General features: G+C 41.5%; 1 protein-coding gene across 1 annotated transcript in view; it reads left to right on the top strand.

The window, feature by feature from the left end:
* ZZEF1 (zinc finger ZZ-type and EF-hand domain containing 1) overlaps positions 1 to 19,335 on the top strand; it is a 119,899-nt gene that overhangs the window by 62,903 nt on the left and 37,661 nt on the right. Inside the window, exons 25-34 of the mRNA XM_081110635.1 lie at positions 178 to 326; positions 1,997 to 2,237; positions 5,108 to 5,187; positions 7,704 to 7,797; positions 8,998 to 9,469; positions 10,137 to 10,301; positions 14,094 to 14,213; positions 15,120 to 15,281; positions 16,819 to 16,948; positions 18,738 to 18,876. Of these exons, the coding sequence (XP_080966761.1) occupies positions 178 to 326; positions 1,997 to 2,237; positions 5,108 to 5,187; positions 7,704 to 7,797; positions 8,998 to 9,469; positions 10,137 to 10,301; positions 14,094 to 14,213; positions 15,120 to 15,281; positions 16,819 to 16,948; positions 18,738 to 18,876 (1,752 nt within the window). The remainder of the gene's footprint in view (positions 1 to 177; positions 327 to 1,996; positions 2,238 to 5,107; positions 5,188 to 7,703; positions 7,798 to 8,997; positions 9,470 to 10,136; positions 10,302 to 14,093; positions 14,214 to 15,119; positions 15,282 to 16,818; positions 16,949 to 18,737; positions 18,877 to 19,335) is intronic.

Genomic DNA, 19,335 nt, shown 5'->3' with positions numbered 1-19,335 from the left:
TTGGGCTCATTTGGGGTATGCGTTCCTGAAGTTCAGAGTTACATTTTGGTAAATGTGGGTGAATTCCCTCCAAGTCTTAATTATTCCCACATTTTAAAACCTTTTCTTCATCAGTTCAAATATTCTTAGTATAGTATGGAAAAAATAGAACTCTCATAAGCCTTCTTCTCTTTCCAGAGTTAGGAAGTAACATGGCAGTACCTCAGGCAAAAATGGCATTAGTCCTAAACTCCCCCTTGTGGAAACCTGTCTTCAGGCATCAGATATGTCCAGAGTTGGGACTAGAAGCAAGCTGGCCCACTCATCCACAACAAGATAGTAAGGAGGTATTTACTCTTCTGTTGTCTTTCTATTTGGAATGGAAAATGCTTACTAATACTTATTACTTTAAATTATAAATGTTTGTGTTTATATCTAATCACCCCTACTAAGTTGTTAGTTTCTTGAGGGCAGAAATTATCTCTTATTTATTTAGTGTTCCCACTGTGTGCCACAGGGGCCAGTGCATAATGGATGTTCAAAAATATTGAATAGGTAGCTTTTCAGTAAAATATACCAATTGCTCAGTAAATCTCTCTTGATGGAGTTATTAAATAAGTTAAGTCTGTTTCTAGTCCCCACTGAGTCAAGCTTTAGAGTAAAAGATTTCATGCTATGCTTTTTGGAATGGTAGCATGTTATTTAGGCTTACAATATTTAAAACACTAAACAGGTTTGCCTGCTGTCTCTTTTTCATCTCCTTTCCTCTCTCTCTTTTCTACTACTTTTCCTTCCTTCTTCCCTCCTGCCCACCCCCAAGTTATTCAGTTAATTTATGAATGCAGGGACTCTTCCTCTCCTTTACCTCTCTGTTACATTTAGTTCCTTTGGACCCTCTCTTCTTTTGATTCCATGTTAGTCAACTGTCTTCTCTTACATCTAACTGCTACATCAGCCTCTCTTATTGACTTCTCTTATTTCTCCTGTAAAGAGTAGGTTTAACTCAGGCTTTCTCTCCTTCCCTGCAACCTATCAGACTTTATCCTCTTCTCTCTTCTGCTGTCACATCTGTGTGAATAGTTCTAAATGTCAGTATCCAGAGCTCTGGTTCTTCTCCCAGACTTGCCAGTTACTCATCTTCCTTTTAGGTATTTTCATTTTAGTTCCGACTCCCTTTAACTCAGAAGTATAAAATTGGGATTACTCCCTCCCCCGCCTGTGACTGCTCACTCCTATTATTGTTTTCCTAGGCACTGAGCCACTGTTCCCTAGCATCACCTTTATTCACCTTGTTCTCCTTTCTATCCAGTCAGCTGCAAGCCCTATAGATTTTCCCTTGTGATGTTCATCTTTTTTCATCCCCTCTGTCTCCATCTTTATCCAGGCCCTCATCTTACACTTGCATTGTCACATTGATACCTACCAAGTTTTCTTTCTTTTTTTTTTTAATACTGCATTATCTTGTCATTCCACTGCCAAGCACCATTAATGGCTCCCCATTGCCCACAGGGTGAAGTCTAAACTCCTCAGAGTGACAGTCAAGGCTCTCTGCAGTCTCCTTTCACCTTACCTATCTGACTCTAGTTCCCACCACTCCCCAGCTGAGACTTCAGGCCAGGTCAGTCTCCCCACTGACTCTTAACTTCTGCTAATGTTTATGTTCCTCAGGGCCAAACCTGCCCAGTCTTCACGGTCCAGTCCAAAGCCCATCTCCAGGAGGCTTTTCTGAACTCTATCCTGTGAATTCTCAGCACTGGGTGTCCCTTATAGGCATTTGGCACTTCATAATCTTTTGCTTTATGGTAGTGCTAGCTTTAATGCTTGTAATGTTTTACTTATGTTTACCTTTTTTTTTTTTTTAACCCATATGCCTGTCTGGTCTCCCCAAAATAGATTTAAACTTCCTGAGAGAAGAATGCACTCTGGTTTATACTTCTGGCCTAGTAGGTGTTCTGTAAACTTTATTTTTTGAACGAATGTCTTAAACATGATTGGTTTTTGTTGTTGTTGTTCCCAGGTTAAGAACATCCCTGATGATCCCTGCCACCGTTTTCTTCTTGATTTTGCACAGTCAGATCCTGCCCAGAACTTCTGTGGGCCATATTCAGAGCTTTTCAAAGGATTCATACAGGCATGTAGAAAACAGGCCCCAAAGACAGATATAGTTGCTGGTTCCACTATTGATCAAGCTGTGAACGCCACCTTTGCTGCTCTGGTGTATCGCACTCCAGACTTATATGAGAAGCTGCAAAAATATGGTAACTTATATTACAGGGAATATTTTTCATCTGAAGGCCAATTGCTAAGTTTTAAGAAAGCCTAACTTAAGTAAATAAAATATTTTGAAATATAAATACCCTATATAATAAAAGCCTAATATGCTAAGTGTCCGGTCGTCCAGTTGGCCGTTCAATCAATCAAAGCGTAACATGCTAATAATATGCTAAGGCTGCTCAACTGCTCACTATGACGTACACTGACCACCAAGTGGCAGACAGACTACTGGTTAGCCAGTTGTTATGATGTGCACTGACCACCAGGGGGCAGACGCTCAATGCAGGAGCTGCCCCCTGGTGGTCAGTGCGCTCCCACAGGGGGAGTGCCACTCAGCCAGAAGCTGGGCTCGTGGCTGGTGAGCGCAGTGGCAGGAGCCTCTCCCACCTCCACGGCAGCACTAAGGATATCTGACTGGGAGCGGGCCTAAGCTGTCAGACATCCCCCGAGGTGTCCCGGACTGCGAGAGGTCTCAGGCCAGGCTGAGGGACCCCCCCCCCCCCAAGTGCATGAATTTCATGCACCGGGCCTCTAGTATTTCTATAATTATAGACATCATCTTGTTAGGTCTGCTTTGCCAGTCAAAAGATTCATAACTGGAGTATATGGCAAGTAGCTTTGAGTTTCCTAATTAGCAGTTAATTAGTTTCCTAATTAGCAGATAATTTGTCTTATCCAAAATTCTAATGGAAAACAACCAAGAAGTTTAATGGAAAATAAACCCTTAACTTGGGCTATAGTACCAGCTCAAAAACTAGAAGTTGTGCAACTTCAGGTTAATCTGACAACCTTTCTGCTCCTTAGTGTCCTTATTTATAAAAGTTTAGATTTGATTAGCTCTAACATTCTAAGAAATTCCAATTAAAACAATTGTTTAGGTAATTCAGTGTGCCATGACTAAGCAGGAAAATGTTGGTATTAATTCTTATCTTTAGACTTGCAGCTTCTTTGTAGCATCATCTCTGCTTGGCTTCCTTTGTTGATAGCCTGCTCCACCATTTCTTTCCATCAGGGATACCATCTCTGTGTATTTCCTGTGTATGTGGCCTGCAGCCTCACAGGACCCACAGGAGGGAGAGTCTCTCTCCATTCCTAATCCTTCAGGGGAAAAACCCATTTAAAGATGAGGTGTGTGTTTTCCCGAGCACTCTGGCAGGTTAAGTGCTCTTTCCATGGTGCAGATGAAATAAGCAGGAACAAATGCTTCCTTCCATTAGAGTAGGTAATTGACTGTTGCTCTTATTATTATTATTGATATTAATATTGAAATTATCACTACTGCCTTTATTGCTGAGTTATTTGGATCCCATATTGCAGAATTTATTTCCTAATTTCCAAAGTATCTTGATTAGTCCCTCAAATATTAATATCTCCTTTAAGAAGTTGCTAAAATAAAACTACATTGAAACATGAGTGACTTATGGAAACAACCATCATATGAAAAAGTGTATCTCTGCTAGGGAATGGGGAACAACGGGACCTTAATGGTTTTGAAAAATTCAGTGTGTTTCATAATCAAATTGTGGTTAGAGAGCTGCACAATCTTTGTTATCTGGGAACTTTGCGTAGAGGGAAAAAGCTTTGTGAGTTAAAAGCTGAGAAGCAGCAAGTTTTCGGCTGGGGAGAGTTCTGCAGCTCCTTTTCAAATCGTGTTCAGATAATACAGGTGGTTCTGAGAATGCCTACCACTGTTGCTTTGAAGCAAACATACTTGGTCTCAGTTCTTTCTAGCCCAGCCTTTGAGGACTGATCGTGGGCTCTTTAAAACTGAGCTACATAGAGAGTGGTTCTTGTCTAGCTAATTTACTCATATTTGTCTAAAAATTGGTTACCCTTTTGAGTTAGAAATGTACAGGAGGAGTTTTTCAACTCGACTAAAAGCTACTTGAGTGCAGGACCCATGTCTCTCTCAGTACTGTATTCCTAGTACCTGATATGGAGCCCAGAATATTCTACATGTTCAGAAAATATTCATTGCATTGTATATTGGTTCAACAAGAGCTTTACACTCTTTTAGTACATATGTTATCCCTTTGGTTTTTAGATGAAGAGAAGGGGCAGGTCTTTCTTTAAAAATCACAACTTTTTTGAATTATAAAAATAATATCCATTTGTGTAGAAACTTACAAAATACAGAAAAGCTTAAAATAATTATCAACTATAATCTCATCACTTTGGGAACACCTCTATTAACATTTTTCTATATATCTACCTAGCCTTTATCTAGGTATATTTATGTGTGTGTGTGTGTGTGTGTGTGTGTATACACACACACATACATGCAGGGTGGGGAAAAGTAGGTTTACAATGGTGAGTACACGAAATACAGTTTATTCTTGTATTATTTATTAATTATTGTATTAATTTCTATGCAAACAACTGTAAACCTACTTTGTCCTACCCTATATATATATGTTTTTAATGTATATTCTTTTTAAATAAGACAATTTTATTTATATTGTTTTATAACCAGATTTTTAAATTTAATATATACCATGACCTTTTTTCAATGTCAATAATTATTTTTTGCTCATTTTTAGTATCTGTTATTTTACTTTTAATACTTTTCATGTCTTTTACATTTTTTCTTTTAATATTTTACTCACTTTACTAGTATGTCCATTTCAGATGTTCATTTGAAAAATGTTAGTTTGAAGTAATACAGAGAACCCATCACAGCTATTTGTGGCTTAGTTGATAATTTTTTCCCCATGGCTCTTTTAACCACTCCCAATGTGTGCGTGTCAGGGGAGGAGCTTTTTCTGTGGGTAGATTGAGAAACTACTCTGTGCTGAGTGTCGCAGTAGTGAATTGTGTTAACTGAATGTAATATTTTCGTCTCTCCTTTCCCCAGTAAACAGTGGGGGCACGACAGCCCTGAGTGAGGAGTTTGCTCAGGTGTATTCCTTGGCAGATGGGATTCGAATATGGATGGTAAGATTTTCCTTTGCATGTAATTTTTATATTTTTAAAAATTTCCCACGACAGTATCACATAATTAAGATAAGTAACTCTCTTCCCAAGAATATAACTTCACGAATGTTTTTTAAACTAAAGTTTAGTGACATGAATGGATATAAACTAATTTAGAATCCTTGAAATCATAATTAGGTGAGTATTGAGAATGTTCAGAACAAACAGGGTTCAGTTGAGCCCACCTACATACTTAGAAACCCCAAAGGGTACCCTGTGGAACCTGTTAGACCAGGAAGGAAAGCATTACCTTAGGTCAGTGATGGTGAACCTTTTGAGCTCGGCGTGTCAGCATTTTGAAAAACCCTAACTTAACTCTGGTGCCGTGTCACATATAGAAATTTTTTGATATTTGCAACCATAGTAAAACAAAGATGTATATTTTTGATATTTATTTTATATATTTAAATGCCATTTAACAAAGAAGAATCAACCAAAAAAATGAGTGTCATAGGTTTGCCATCACTGCCTTATGTACTGGGCAACCACTGGTGGTTTTAGTCTGGGGAGAGGCCCTTCTGCATTTTTTTTTTAATATATTTTATTGATTTTTTATAGAGAGGAAGGGAGAGAGATAGACAGCTAGAAACATCGATGAGAGAGAAACATCGATCAGCTGCCTCCTGCACGCCCCCCATGGGGGATGTGCCCGCAACCCAGGTACATGCCCTTGACCGGAATCGAACCTGGGACCCTTCAGTCCGCAGGCTGACGCTCTATCCACTGAGCCAAACCGGTTTCGGCCCTTCTGCATTTTAGAGAAGTGGTCTGCAGCATTGTTTCTGACAGCAATAAACTGGAAGAACAATGTAGGAGAATGGAGAAACAGGTTGCATATTATACTACTATGTAATATTATATTACAATGTAAAGTGATAATAACAATACAGGATTATAATGAAAGTGAATGAAGTAGAGCTGCATGTATCAGTATGGGTGGTGCTCACCAACATGACGATAAGTAAAACAGCAAGTTGTAGAAGAATACATAAGTATGATATTCCTTATATAAAATTTAAACACAAACCAAATCTGTATGTTATGTACATCAATATGTAGTAAAATCATATAAATGCATGGATATTATAAACACAAAAATTAGGAGAATTGTTTTTATTTCTTGGGCATGGAGATGAATACCTATATATCCGTATTTTTTTATGTATACACAGTCATCTTAAATATTGTACAGTAATTGGGGAAAAAACCTTTTACTTAGTAGAGGCTGGATAATGAAATTGAAAGTAGACCAGTTGTGATATTAGATGAGGATGGCTTCTGCTACCTAGAAGATAAAATAATTAGACTTTGTAATTGATGTGAGTGGTGAACAGGAGGATGGAATTTAGGACCATTCCCATGTTGCTGGGTGACTTGGTGGATGATAGAAGCATTGACCAGAATAGGAAAGATGGTCTTGGGTCTGAGAGTGGGCAGGAAAGTTCACTTTGGGTCATGTTGAGTATGAGGACATCTAGGTTATCTGAGACATCTAGCTGGAGAATTTAGTAAACATGAAAGAGTTTAAATGGCTGATGCATCACAGACATGTCAAGGTTGAGATAGGGGATCTGCAAATCATTGGTAATAGTTTTTCTTTAAAGTCTGAGTTTATCCAGGAACATACAGGCTTGGACAGAATCCACAATGATCAGAACATACATGGTGCCCAAAAGTACTGGATAGATAGATGGAAGCCAAAATGAACAGAATCTCTCAAAAGAAACTAAAAGGTATCGTCATCAGAATGGTAGAAGGAGAATCAGAAGATTTGACAGAGAAACCATGGCATTAGTAACAGTTTAAGAAAAGGAGTGTATGATGCAGTCAGCTACCACATAACAGCTTAAGTGAAAACGATTTGGCAGGTGATGAGGCATATTGTAAATTGTGCTTCTGGTTTAGCCTTATACAAGCTGCTGACATTGGGCAAGATGCCAGCTTTCTCTCTAAGACTTTGGCCTCTCATAAATCACACATGGCCTTCTGCCTGGGATGTTAGTACTGTGGTCATATTGTGACCATTAACTGGCAGTCTAGACATCACTTAGAGGTATCCCCTCGTTCAGGGTAGAATAGAGATCAGTTTTGGTCTAACCTCTTGCATCAAACCAAGTGTATGTCCCTTGCAAGATTCTTCACTTCTCTGGACCTTCACTTCTTCATCTGTACTAGGTCAGCCTTAGATAGTCCCCTCTCCACCTCCAGTGTTCTAGAGTTTTAAATAATAGGGTCATGAGTACAAGCTCCTCTCAAATAGTTGAAGGTAGTTTTGTGGATTTACCTTACGATAGCTCCACAGCCTGGGTTACTTCTAGGATTAACAATAATGTCTTAGTCCTATGTCCTCATTAGCTGAACAATAACTATAAAGTACTCCATGATCTCAACCCTGTGTGCTTTTGAAGTAATTTGCTGTGGCTGCCCTGTTGTCGTGTCTGGACAGCCTAATTATGTGTCTCAAATTCTCCCCTCAGTTAGAGATAAAGCAGAAGTCCCTGGTGAGCCTGGGGAACGAGGCAGAAGAAAAACGCGGGTCAGAAGCTGCTGAGGCAAACCCTGAGAGCCTGGGTGAGTGTGCCGACTCCAGTCATTACTGGGCCTTCTGTTTCCATTTCATAGAAAACCAGTAATGTGTCTTCTAGGTTAGTTTCATTGAAGCTGTGTTGACCTAGGGAACATAACACAGGTACTAAATGTAGTTTCCAGGGATATAGAAACTTTCCTTTTTACTTCTTTCTAATTATTTTTCTTAGGAGGCATCAGGTGCTTTTGGAACTACATCTTATTATATTTTGAAAGTGTGCTGACATTGAGCCCTGGCCGGGTAGACATCGAGCCCTGGCCGATAGGTCAGTTAGTTGGAGCGTTGTCCTGTACACCAAAGATTGTGGGTTCAGTTCCAGGTCAGGGCACATACCTAGGTTGCAGATTTGAACTCTGGTGGGGTGGGTACAGGAGGCAACCTATTGATGTTTCTCTCTCACATCAATGTGTATATCTCTCTCTCCCCCTTTCTCTCTCTCTGAAAGTCAATAAAAACATATCTTCAAGTGGGGATTTAAAAAAAAAAAAAAAAGCCCTGGCTGGTGGATCAGTTGGTTGACTGTCATCACATGTACCAAAAGGTCCTTGGTTTGATTTCTGGTCAGGGCATATGCCCAGATTACAGGCTTGATCCCCAGCAAGGGGCATGCAGGAGGCAACTGACCAATGTTTCTCTCTCTCTCTCCCTTGCTCTCTCTAAAGTCAATAACTTCTTTTTTAAACAAAGAAAGTGTGCAGATATTGAATATTCAGTGAAATTAGGAATTACTGTTAATTTTTAAAATGATATCATGTTTGTTTGTTTTTTAACTCATTTTTTTTTAGAGAAATATACTGAAGTTTTTGCAGTTGAAATAATGTGATGCCTGGAATCTGCATGGCAGTGGGGAGTGGGTGAAACTAGACGGGCCTTGGGTTGTAAGCTATTGAAGCTAGGTGAGGGGTACAGGGGGGAACTTTATACTGTTCTCTCTCTGTATATATATGCTTGAAATTGTCTACAATAAAACTTTTTCAAGTGTGCTGATAGTGCTGGGAAGATTTTGGTTTATATAAATGAGATAAAATTTGATTCTATTCTCTTAGTTAATATGTTTTATCACTGTAATAATGGAGGTATTTCTTGTCCTAAATTGTTGAGTTTAAATAGGTCATTTTCTCTCTAAAACTAGGCAATAAGTTTAATTTTGACTTTTTCCCCATGGTCTTTCTTTTTGCATGTAGCAAAAGAATGTATTCAGAAGAGTCTTCTGTTATTAAAATTTTTGTCCATGGGTATAAGTTCAAAAGAAAGCTCTGACAAGTTGGTGACTACAGATGAACCTGATCACCATCTACAGCCACTTGACAAGCGCCAGAGGACAAGCTCTGTGGTGGAAGAGCATTTCCAAGCCTCGGCATCTCCCACTGATGCAGCACCCCCTGCTGCGGGAGACAGGAGTCCTGGCTTGGATGTCCAGCCGAAGCTGCCACCCAGCAGTGGCCCTCCTGCCACAGAAGTGTCCTCTGCCACAGCTGAAGAGCCCTCTTCACCTTCCACTCCCACTCGGCGGCCCCCCTTCACCCGAGGGCGACTCCGGCTGCTCTCCTTCCGGTCAATGGAGGAGGCCAGACCAGTTCCCACAGTGAAAGAGAAATACCCTGTGCTGAGGGATGTCATGGACTTCATTAAAGATCAGTCACTCTCCCATGAGAGGTGAGCCAGGCATGACCTTTCTAGCACTTTCTTTTCTCAAGCCATAGGTAACCAGTCTACCCAAAGGCTTGAAGCTCATGTTAAAAATGAGCAAATAATATTTGAAGGATAGATCAAGATTTGTTTTAGAATGTTAAAAAAAATTGGTAATGTTTTTCTTTTCAAGAAGTATTTTTTCACTTAAGATTTGTACTGTATGTAAATTATATCTCAATAATGTACTGTTAGGGTAAGAAAAGAAACTTTTCTTTTGGTAGCTGCTATTTATAAATTTGTCTTATTTTAACCCTGGGAGAAATTAGAATTTGATATTTTCTGTCAAAATTATTTGTCCGTGGGCCAACATCTCTGGAAGTATTTCATGTTTTAATTTCCTACCCTAAGAATGAAGGCTTTGTCTCTATGGGGAAGTAAAGATGTACCAAGGTTCCTTTTTAATTAATTTTTTCGTGTGGGTTGTTGGGCTTCTGGATGGTGTGAACTGATCTGTAATGCTGGACTAAAAGTAGCAACAGATATCGATATCCTGCCTGAGTGATATTTCTGATACCTCACAATAGTATTTCCCTTGTATTAATATGGCATCAGAACTTGGGCGGGGGTGTGTTTTCTTTCTGCCCCAGCTCAAGAGTTTTCTGGGTGTTCCTGACTTGAGTTCTGTCTCCAGTGTTGTAAAGGTTCTTTCCTTGAGAAAAGCCCAAGCCCAGAGCATCCTTGAAGTCCTGAAGATAATTCAGTATTGTGCAGAAGCCCTTGGGCAGCCGCATTGCTTCCATCCACCTTACATACTTTTCCTGTTGGAACTTCTGACCTGCCAGAAAGAGTTCACCAAGTAAGTACAAACTACAAGTCTTCAAGGACAATGAGCAGGGGTTGTTTAAAGAAATCCTCATCTTCTCTAATTAATAATTCTATCATTTCTATGTAAGAAACAAATTTATGTTTTTGGTCAGTTCTCTCATCCTAAGGAAATTTGGGTTCTATTCTATCCTTTTAGTAAGTAAATACCAGGAACGTGTTTATTTCTCCTGATGAGTTTATATTTTACCAGACAGGATTATATTGCCTTTCTTCATGCTCATCATTTGGCTCCTGGAGAAAATGTATCTCAAAAGATAGGAATGGTTGGTTGTGTCAAATGCTGATGTGAGAGGTTACATGAGAGAAGAACACACTGGATTTGATATAGTCTTACTGGAGCTGTGAAATCAATGTAATGCTTCTTTCCAGTAATGATACTGATCTAAGTACCTCACCAGGTGGTGCTAATATGCACGCAGTAAATACTTTCTGAGTGTCGACTGTGCCAGGTGCTGTTCTAGGTGTTGTATATACACATATGGCAGTGGACATGGCAGACAGGGCCCTTGTTCTACTGTGGAAGGAAACTCGGAGGATTTTGGCTTGAGCAGTTGAGTGGATGGTAATGTATTTACTGAAAGGAAGTGTAAGAATGAAACAGATTGGGGTGAAACTCAATGAGTTTTATGTTGTCCATGTTAAGTTTGAACTGCTTTTTTCACATCTAAGGAAAGATATCAAGAAAATATCTTTGGAAATAAGCCAGGAGTAGGGATAGAATTTGGATATTATCAGCGTATACATGGTATTTAAAACCATGAGACAGGTGAGACCTCATAGAAAGAATGCAGAGATGGACAAGAAGGGGGCTCAGGACTAAGCCTTCGGGACACTTCTTTATTTAGAAGTCAAGCAGAGGAAGAGTAGTCAGCTAAGGAGATCAAGAAGGAGTGGCCATTGAGAGTGAACCAGGGGATGGTGGTGTCATAGAAGCCAAGAGAAAATGTATCTCAAAAGATAAGAATGGTTGGTTGTGTCAAATGCTGATGTGAGAGGTTACATTAGAGAAGAACACACTGGATTTGATATAGTCTTACTGGAGCCATGGGGTCGAAAGCCCCCTTGGATTAGGTTAAGAAGAGAATTGGGGGATGGGGTTGATAAGATGTAGAGAAAGACTATAGACATTTTTTCCAGAAATTTGGCCTTAAAGTGGGGGGAGCAGAGGAATAGGGTAGTAATTGCAGGGGATGTGGGATCAACTGAGGGTTCTCGAGAGATAGTAATATATTTATATGCTGGTGGAAATGAGTCAGTAATGAGGAAAACTTGATGCAAGAAGAGAGGGATCAATGTAGTAGCAATTGCATAGGTAGAGAAGTCATCCTTTAATAGAGCCATGGAGACTCTATTTGTGGTACAGGAGGAAACACAGTATGGATAGAGCTGCAAGTTGGCTGGTAGCTTTGTTGGTACAAAGATGGGGGAATTTCTATGTAATCATTTTTATTAAAAATATGTTTTTTTGCTTTATTTTATTTTTTTGTTAATCTTCACCCAAGGATATTTTTCCATTGATTTTTATAGAGTGGAAGGGAGAGGGGGAGAGATAGAGAGAGAGAAACATCGATATGAGGGAGACACACCAATTGGTTGCCTCTCATATATACCCTGACGAGGGCCAGGGGTTAAGCCTACAACCTAGGTACATGCCCTTGACTGGAATCTAACCCAGCACCCTTCAGTCTGCAGGCCAACGCTCTATCCATTTAGCAATACTGGCTAGGGCAAAAGAATATATGTTTTTATTGATTTGAGAGAGAGGGAGAGAAACATCAGTGAGAAACACCAATTGGATGCCACTTGCATGCCCCCCTACTGGAGATCGAACCCACAACCTGAGCATGTGCCCTAACCAAGAATGGAACTGGTGACCTCTTGGTGCATGATACTCAACCAACTGAGCTACACCCACCAGGGCTTATCACTTCTATTTTATATTTATAAAAGCGTAATATGCAAATTGACTGGACAGTGGAACGACCAGTCACTATGATGCGCACTGACCACCAGGGGGCAGACGCTCAATGCAGGAGCTGCCCCCAGCCCGCAGGCCCTGATCGCCCAATTGGAGCCTGCCGGCCAACCTCTCTGTCCCTTCCCCCGGCCGGCAGGCTCCGATCACCCTATGAGGAACAGAGAACTGGGGGTGGGTGGCAGTGGACTCAGGCGGCACCAGGCCAAGGCCCCCATCCCGCTGGTCACCCCACACACAGAGGGCAACCGGCGGCAGGGGGCAGGGCCAGCGAGCAAGCGGAACAGCCAGCCTCTCGTTCCCTCCTCCATCCAGCAGGCTCCGATCACCTGATGGGGAACAGGGAACTGGGGATGGGTGGTGGTGGGTGGCGGGGCTGGCTGCCAGCAGCCGGGGAAGATAGCCCTGATCACAGGCCAGGACTAGGGACTGTACCCGTGCACGAATTTCGTGAGCCAGGCCTCTAGTGTGTGTGTGTGTGTATATATATATGTGTGTGTATATATATATATGTGTGTGTATGTATATGTGTAAAAGGAGGTAATCTCTGTGTGTGTGTGTGTGTGTTTGTGTGTATATATATATATGGATAGTCATCAGCTATCCATATGGTTTAAGAGGAGGTAGTGGCAATTTATGGAGAAGTAGGAAGGTTTGAAGTAATAATAACAATTGAGAAAGTCAGTCTGATTGCCTGACAATTTTGAGTGCTTATTTGAGAGTTATGGTTGTGAATTTAAAGAGTTATAGTAAGCTTGGTTGTGTGGTGTTTCTTTCAGCATCACTTAGCTGTTTTGATTTGGTATAAGATTTCTTATGCAAGTATATGGAGGGAGAAAAAAGTAAGGGAGTTGGTGATTGCTAAGGTGTGATTGGTCATGGGATCTTAACCCTTTGTGGTCCAGTTTTATTTTTGGAATTCAAATAGTCTGGTCCAAATTAATTGATGGGATTGAATGTTGAAATGGTTTGCGGTGTCGACCTCAGCCTTGACATTGGACCTGCTCCTAGCGCCTGATCTGTCGAGTCAGCCTCGACATTGAACCGAAAAGGGTTAAGTTTGCATATGGAACAAAAAGAAAGAAAGTGTGGTGGAATAGCAGATAGTGAGTATGAGACAGCATCATGGTGGGGCTTCCTGGGATTGAAAATGCTGTGTGGAAGTCCCAGAGCAGGTGAGCAAGATGAGAGGTTGTCGTCAGAGTAGGATGCTCTGAAGTGAGGATTTCAGAAATAATGCCATTATTGTGATGACAAGGTCAAGGAAGTGACAGTCAGACGGGGATGGCCAAGGGGATAGAGAAGATCACTGGAGGTGGCGATGGCAGAGAAACTAGGGACAGAGGGACGGGGGCATCATTCCCATGGATGTTGAAGTCTCCAAGGTGACTAGGATCAAGGAAGAAGAGACTGGGCTTGGTGCTAACGGCATCAATGAAGGGAAGCTAAAGGGTGGGCAGGACTCCATGGAGAGGATAGAAGGAGGTAATCTGTGAAAAATACCTAACACAGCATCTGGCACTCAGGTAGTGGTGGGAAGGTGCTTCTTTTATTAGCAAAGGAAGGTTAATTGTATTTCCATACTCCTGTGGCAGCCCTCTTGACCCAGGCAGACTCACTTGCTGTTTTGTCTGTTATTTTCTGAAGTTATTACCAGAATATTTGTATTTACTTACGTTTCTGTGCCACTTCATTGTTTGCTTCTTCCTAGCTCTTTTTCATGTAAAATTATTATTAAATAAATGATGTTTTGACAATTAAGTGATCAATGATTTCCTCTGTTTCTAGTTATTTTGGACATTTGGAAGGCTGTGGTGCAGCTCTACACAAAGAAATTCGAGACACTTACTATCGATTTGTCCTCTTTATGGTCAAAGCGATTAAAGGATTTAGTAGCATAAATGACAGGTACTGGATAACTTTGTCATTTCTAAGGAAAAATTTATACCTTTTCTGATTTTAAAATCAGTGTTGAAAATGTAGAAAAGTACAAAGAGTAAAATGAAAATAACCCCTAATCTTACCATCTAGAGCTAATTGCTAATGTTAACTTATTAGTATATTTTCTCCCAGCTTTTATTCTGTATGGGGTGTACAGTTTTTTAAAAGGGATGGGTCTTGGTTTATCTAAGAATTTGTAACTTGTTATTTTTAGTTTTTATTATATTGTGTACAGTTTTAAAACAAATAATAAAGCCACTCCCCAGTCTTCTCCATAGTACGTGGTTTGGACTAAACCTTAAATCAGTTGGTTCTTCTCTACATCTAAGTGGCATAATCTAAGTTGGGGCTGGCCCTGCTCTTGCTGTTTATTGAGAGGTGACTTTTACCAGTCAGCCCTGGACCATGAAATGTCCCCTATGGTAGTCCTGGCAAGGTGGGAGCCGTCCTCTGCTTTTTGAACTGTGTTTTGAAGAAGGCGTGTGTGGAGTGTGAGGAACTTGAGAGGTGACGATAAGGAACCAGACCAGCAGTCTGGAGTTCCCCGTGCTTTCCACTTCAGTCAGACCAGCTCCCGTCCTTTGTGTCTTGTCTCTGTTGGTGATGTGCAGCTTTGATAACTCTCACTTTTTTTTTAAATATATTTTATTGATTTTTTACAGAGAAGAAGGGAGAGGCACAGAGAGTTAGAAACATCGATGAGAGAGATCGATCAGCTGCCTCCTGCACACCCCCCACTGGGGATGTGCCCGCAATCAAGGTACATGCCCTTGACCGGAATCAAGCCTGGGGCCCTTGAGTCCGCAGGCCGAAGCTCTATCCACTGAGCCAAACCAGTTCGGCTGATAACTCTCACTTTTATGGTCTCTTTAGGTCCTTGCTGCCTGCCTTATCCTGTGTTCAGACAGCTCTACTTCATCTCTTGGATATGGGCTGGGAACCCAGTGATCTCACCTTCTTTGTTGACATTCAGTTACCAGATCTCCTCATGAAAATGTCACAAGAAAATATAAGTGTCCATGACAGTGTGATCAGGTAAGAGCACAGTCCCACACTCTGCAGCTCTTAAAGGCAAGCGTGCAGTACAGGGATTGCATGTAGCATAGGGGTTCAGAGCATGGACGCTGGAGCTGGGCTCTCTGTGCAATATCCTGGCCTTGCTACATACTAGCTGGTGACCTTGGGGAAGATTCACTCGCTCTGTGCCTCAGTTTCCTCATGTTTAGAGCTGGAGATAGTAATGGCACCTACCTCACAGGATTGTTGGGAGGAATAAATGAGTTGGACCAGGCCCTGGTACATGGTCGTGTATGTAAGCTAGTTGGTGGTGGTGGTGCTGTACACCCGGAGGATGAGGATTCTCTGCATGTTTGGAATTGTATAGCTTGTTAAATTGAAGAATCCTTTTCTTTATTTTTTGTTATGTGTACATGTGCTTTTAGCCACTGTAACATCTTGCACATTATAAGGACTTAAAGCATGAGGGGAAAAAAATAGTTTGCAAAGGGTTTTTTTCCTTTCCTCTTTTAATGAATGTCTTTCCACACTGCTCAAGCTACTCATTAAGCACTCATGTGGGTAGAAAAGAAATGAGAAGAGAATGGGAGAAGAAAAGCAAGAGGAGAGAATTAGGAGGAAATAAATGAATGAGTTAACACCAGAGCAGTTCTCTCAAGAGATATTCTGGGAAAAGGAGATAGAATTCAAGCTGTCTCTGTTTACCAAACCTCAGCCATGGCTCTGCTGTCAGAGGGCGCCCTTGGCTGACAGAGGGGACACAGCACAGGGGCCGTCACCTGGCAGTCTGCTCATTGTTTCAGGCTTTGTCTGCACCTATGTGATGAGTCCTTGGGTGGGACCACACCTGGCCTCCCAGTCCCTGATAGCACCTAGCTCAGAGCTCAGTTTGAGCAGGACTTAAGTCAGTTTGTTGGAACACATGAATGAACAAATGAGTATTTGTTGGCTGGTAATTTATTTTGCATTTTCTGTCGAGCAAATCATTTTGTATTTAAAATTCTAGTGACTAAAACAAACTGTAAACTGAAATAATGGATATTTACAATTTTGCAGCTAAAGGGCCCATGGATTATCTATATGAAATTTTATTTGAAATGAGGAAACTGGGGACCAAGCTGAGTGCTGTGTTAAGATCTTGCAGCAGCTAGTGGGAGAGTTAAAGCCCCTGGGTCTCCTGATTTTCTTCTCATGCTGATCCCACTAGGGTGTGCTGAGCATGACCAAATAAGACTTTAAAAAAAAAATCACTTCATTTGGCTCCAGTGCCTGGCACATAGTAGGTTGTCAAGTAGAATTATGCCATGTAGGTACAACTTTTTAAGTTCTAGTTCTTCAGCCATTGTAGTCTGCCCTGAAAAGGGCATCTCCCTTTTTATTGGTGTATATTTATCAAGCATCTGGAAAATCTTGGGATTTTGAAAAGCAAATTGACCTCTTCCCCTGAGTTTAAAAATACCCCATGTTTTAGACCCATGGGACACAGTCTGCTAACCAGCACTTTCTAGGATTGTTGGGAGAGGCATGCTTTCCTCTCTTTTTGTCCTTCTTTCAGCCAATGGAGTGAAGAAGATGAGCTTGCTGATGCCAAGCAGAATTCAGAATGGATGGATGAGTGTCAGGATGGCATGTTTGAGACCTGGTATGAAAAAATAGCCCAGGAAGATCCAGAGAAGCAGAGGAAAGTAAGACATTTCAACTAGAGTAATCTAAAGTGATTGGCTAGGAGTTTGGAGAGGCGAGTCTGCCTGGGGGAGTGCAGTAGGCTGTCTCCTGAGAGGGCTCAGGGGGCAGACAGTACATTAGTGCAGCGGTCGCCAATCGGTGGTCCCTAGACTATTGGTGGTTCGTGAGGTCTGAAAGGTTGGCGACCGCTGGTTTAAGGAAACCTTTGGAGCAGCAGTCACCAACCAGTGGTCTGTGAGGTCCGAAAGGTTGGCAACCGCTGCCTTAGTGAGTGCACTGTCACTGAGTGTGGTCTTTACCTGAGGGGCCCTGGATACTGACTTGACCACACTCAGGGAGTGGCTCTCTCCCATAGAACTAGACTCACAGAAAATGAGCTCATGAGGCCAGTTTATTAATTTACAGTGAGAGATGGAATTGTTGAAGGCCCTGCCCTCTCCTATAGGCAAGCAACATGGGAAGCCATGTTTCAATCAGGTTGCTTGGTGAGCATGGAAGCAGCCATGTGGACATGGAATCAGAGTTACATGATTCAGATGTGTAAAGGCACTAGGCTCAGATAACAGCATGTCCATCTCCCCCACTCGGTGTTAATCTGTCACCACCACATTGTGCCAGGCATCTGCTACCTCAGATTCATTGGGTTTTCTTAGTATTGTGTGCCTACTATGTGCCAGTTACTTTACTCATATAGCACTTCTGTGGTGCTTGGATGGAGCACACCAAATTGTCCTTTGCGATTTTTCTCTGTAAATTTCTGTAGTTCTAGAGTGACTTGGCATATTTGCTCTGAACGACTACTGTATGGTGACTTAGTGACTTATTTCCCTTATTTCTAAGCTATAAAGATAAACCGTACCGTGGTCCCCAGTTACTTTCCAGTAAAACAATTTGTTCATGAAACAGTGCCCTTACTATCTCCCCAGAAGGTTTTTCTTTTTACATGCTAGGAAACAATGCTTCTTTTGCAGTTTCCTGTAACTGTGAACACTAACCAAGTCCAACCAAGTACCCAAGCCGGAGGCTGGATGTCGTTCTTGACCCTTCCCTTTTACTGATCCCTATATCCTGTGGTTCCCCAAGAATCCTCCTTCTGCCTCCTTAATGCCTTTCAAATCTGCCCACCTTTTGTAGTCTCATTTACTGCTCAGCCCAGCCCTGTGCCCCGGGAGGTCATGGGGTTGCTTTAACAGTGTCTGTCATGGTCAGTTTCCCTATCCAGTCTTGCCCCCTTCAGTCCAGTCTTCACGTAATAACCATGCTCAAATCTGATCACGTTAGTCTTCTATTTTAAAATGGTCGGTGACTCCGTAGACTAGCACTGGAGGCACTTTGTGGTTACCCTTTCTAACTTTACCTGGTTATTCCCCATCCTTGATGTATTCTATATACTGAGTATTTGCCACTTTCTTGAGTCTAGCTCCCTTTTGCTTCCTATAGAGCTTATTATTACTTCTATCTGGCATGCTCTCACCCTTAACCCCACCTAGCTAATACCAATTTGTCCCTCGGGTCACAATTGAGGAATTATCTCCTTTGAAAAACCTGACACCCATTGATGTCCCTCTTCTGTGTTCTCTAAGCCTCCTGTATATGCCTATCAAAACCCTTATTATATTGTATGGTATCATCTCTTTGCTGGAGGGAGTTCCCAACTAGACACTAAGCTCCTTCATTTCCTAATCCTAGCACCTAGTACAATGCCTGGAATATTTTAAGGACCTATTAAAGAATGGATTGATTAATGAATAGTGGCTATTGGATAATTGTGTTTATTTCACCTTACAGATGCACATGTTTATTGCTCGCTACTGTGACCTGTTAAATGTGGACATCTCTTGTGATGGGTGTGATGAGATTGCCCCCTGGCATCGCTACCGGTGCCTGCAGTGCAGTGACATGGATCTCTGCAAAACTTGCTTCCTAGGTAAATTCGATGGTTGCATACGCTATGCCCAAAAGGAATAATTGTTTCTGTTTTCTGTGATCTTGTCCATTTTTAGATTCTCTTTGTACTAAATGAAGATACTGCCCAGTAGTATTCTCTGACTTGTTAGCGAATATGAGCCTTATCTCCCCAGTAGAATCTTAGGTTCCAGAGTTCTGTTACCTTCCATCATGCTGGATGTAGGCACTTGATAAGTACTCAGGACCAATGAATGTACTTTCAGTTGAGTTTCCGGGAAATTAGTTTTCCTCTGAATCATGCAGTGTTTAGAATTAGTAAAATACACATACACAAAAAGCAAACTTCAAAAATTCTTGAAACTCTTGACTTGTAGGTGCTGAGGTAAAACAGACCAACAGTAGTGAGCAGCTGAGTGCTCTTTGTGCACGTGGCCCAGTGGTAAAAGATACAGCCCTGCCCTGGAAGGAGACTGGGCAT

The sequence above is a fragment of the Myotis nattereri genome (genome assembly GCF_964212035.1).
Source record: "Myotis nattereri genome assembly, chromosome: 16".
Classification (NCBI taxonomy): Eukaryota; Metazoa; Chordata; class Mammalia; order Chiroptera; family Vespertilionidae; genus Myotis; species Myotis nattereri.
The sequence above is the reverse complement of the archived record's forward strand: the minus strand, read 5'-3'. Positions and strand labels throughout refer to the sequence as shown.